Source organism: Cyprinodon variegatus, unplaced genomic scaffold (genome assembly GCF_000732505.1).
Source record: "Cyprinodon variegatus isolate N-32 unplaced genomic scaffold, C_variegatus-1.0 Scaffold1553, whole genome shotgun sequence".
Classification (NCBI taxonomy): domain Eukaryota; kingdom Metazoa; phylum Chordata; class Actinopteri; order Cyprinodontiformes; family Cyprinodontidae; genus Cyprinodon; species Cyprinodon variegatus.
The window spans coordinates 16,354-18,994 of record NW_015152006.1 but is presented as its reverse complement, the minus strand read 5'-3'; the positions used below and the strand labels follow the sequence as shown (position 1 = coordinate 18,994).

Below are 2,641 nucleotides of genomic sequence, written 5' to 3'. Positions count from 1 at the left end.
GCTCTTTGAATGGTTTGTTTTCAAATGGTTTGCTGCTGTCTGTTTGGACCTTTCTGAACATGTGCAGCAAATGGACTGATCCAATATGGTGGACACTGAAGGGGGGGGCTGAGACACACTTAATAATATAAGCATTCTGCTGGCATTTTAGTGAAAGGATTTTTATCAAAAACATAATTAATGTGCACAAATAAGGAATAGCTGTATTAACCATAGAGTAGAGTTTAATGGGGCCCCCAAGAACGTGGGGCCCTAGGTCACTGCCAAGTATTGCCTAATAGTAAATCCCCCCGGCCCTACCATATGCAACAGATAGAAGGCAGATATTCTGTGTTACGGTTAAATAATGACATGAGGCTCACACAGAGTGTGATTCCCTGTAGTTTAACATAGCAGCTCCTGAAACGGAAACATCAAACTTCTCATGAAGGCACCGTAGACGATAGAAAAATGGACGCTGCGTCTTTTTACAATTGGACGTTCTCATCAAAAAACAGTAACAAAAACTGAAAAGCAAGTGTGGATTTGACTTTCTTTTAAATTAGGAGAAGAAAACAGCAACAATTTCAAAGGACGTCCGATTGGACATGGTTTACTTTACATATTTAAAAATATTTAAAAATTTCCTCAGACAATGTGAATTAGTATTGTTATCTGAAACTATTCATTTCTAAACCTGGTGTAACAAAGTCAGACTTCCTGCCCTGACATCAACCCATGGCAGCATAGAGAGCTTTACATGATAAATGATAAAGACAGACATCCCCTTTACTATGGGATCCAGATTAACTTTGCAGGAAGAAATGCAATAATATTAGCAAAAGGGGAGTTCGCTTTGCTTTTGACTCCAGATCATTATTTTAAAATAATCTGTCTTTAAAAGGAAACTGAAAACAGCTTTTACCTTAAAGGTATAATTTTAACATGAAATCAGGGATCAGCTTGTTTGTTTTTGTTGTTTTCTTGGTTCCTGGTGATATTTTTTTCAAAGCACCAAATAGCCACAGTTCCTCCTCCTACTGACTTCTTGGACAGTTGAGAGATGATCCCTGTCAGCATCACTTCACTGAACCCACCTCATTGTGATGATTATCTGCTCCTTTAGCTGACTGCATCTGCTTTTAGAAAACAGGCTTTTTCTCTCTTATCACCTGCTTTAAATCAACCCGTTTCCAGTTTTAATGAAGCTCAGAGTTTAAGTTATAAATCAGCAGAAACTGAAAAGCTTCCCTCTCCTTCCACACAGAAACGCTCCCGGATTATGAGTGGGCACATGATGGAGCGTGGGGGTCCACAGTGGGCCGACTCTCTCTCTAACTTTTACGCACAGACAAACAAGTTAGTCCTGCGATAAAAGACTCACCGGCTGGTCCATCGGCTCCAGCTCCGAGGGCTCCTCATAGTAATCTGTGTGGCTGAAGTCGCTGGCCAGGTTAGAGTACAACAGATACGCTAGAAACACGCAGATCCCCCAAAGGCGCATGGTTGTGTTTGCTCCTCAGCGCTGTATGATCCGCTGGAGAGGCGCTGCTTTATGCAGTTGGCCCCTGTCTTTCCTTCCTCTCTCACTGTCAGGGTCCGCGTCTGGCTCCTTGGAGGGACCGCAGCATGTGTATGCAGCCCGGTCATATGGAAACACATCAATCCGGAGGGTCAGCGGAGGCTGCCGCGTCAATTAATCCCAGGAAAACCCACAAGCGCTTTCAAAATAAGAGCCTCGAGGGGCCCCTCACTGCAGCTGGATGGAGGAAAAGATAAACTGCCTGGAACATGATTGGTTTGGTTTCATTAACTTTATTTTTTATAACGCCAATTCAAAACTATTTCAGCTCCAAAACTATTTACACAAACATCAAGGCAAAAAGATTCATATTTATACAAACATTTATCCAATTTATCCCAGCAGCATAAAAACACCACAACCAGACTTAGTCCAAGACTTCACTCCACTGCCTTCTGCTCCCCTTCCACCTGTTAGGAGTTCCTTTGGTTTTATTAGTGCTGAAACTAACCATTCTTTTGCAAATTGATTAATCTGTCCATTATTTGTTTGATTATTCATTAATAATCAGATAGCCAAAGGTTCCTTAAAGAAGACTTTCTATTAAATTAGACAGGCAGGAACTAACACTTTTTCACTTGAGGAGTTCTGGATCGAGCAGACTGACAGAAAAAAAAACTGTTTTAAATCTCACATATCTGGGACTTTCAATTTCTTATTTAATCAGATATTATTTCAGCTGTTATATACTGTTTATGACACACAGTCCTACTAACTGTGTGTTAGAACAATAAATGAAAGAGTGATTCGAGCACTAATCATGGTCAAACAGTCATTTCTGCTCATACATGGAATAAATTCACCACAACGTCTGTTCAAAATATAAGAGTTTATTAACAAAAAATCATTCAGCTCCAAGTCAAACTGTTGGGATCTGGAGCTGTACCACCTTCCTCCAGCAGAGTGCGCCGTGGGTTCTCCTGAGCTGGAACCTTCCAACACACCTGTGGCGCATCTCCTCATCAGAAGTCCAGCCCTATTTAACCTGCTTCCAGACCTTGCTTCGACGCCGCAGTGTTGACCTAGTTTGGTTAGCGACCTGAGCCTTGAAACCTGAGAATCTTTGCTATCTCTTGATGA

The 2,641-nt window shown here is 41.5% G+C and overlaps 1 protein-coding gene across 1 annotated transcript in view; it reads right to left on the bottom strand.

Moving 5' to 3' along the window:
* The window catches only part of LOC107103885 (vascular endothelial growth factor C-like), a gene marked incomplete at its 3' end in the record, with an annotated part of 99,188 nt that extends 97,549 nt beyond the window's left edge, over positions 1–1,639 (bottom strand). Inside the window, exon 1 of the mRNA XM_015403737.1 lies at positions 1,364–1,639. Coding sequence (XP_015259223.1) covers positions 1,364–1,483 — 120 coding nt within the window. The remainder of the gene's footprint in view (positions 1–1,363) is intronic.
* Positions 1,640–2,641: the final 1,002 nt, after the last annotated feature.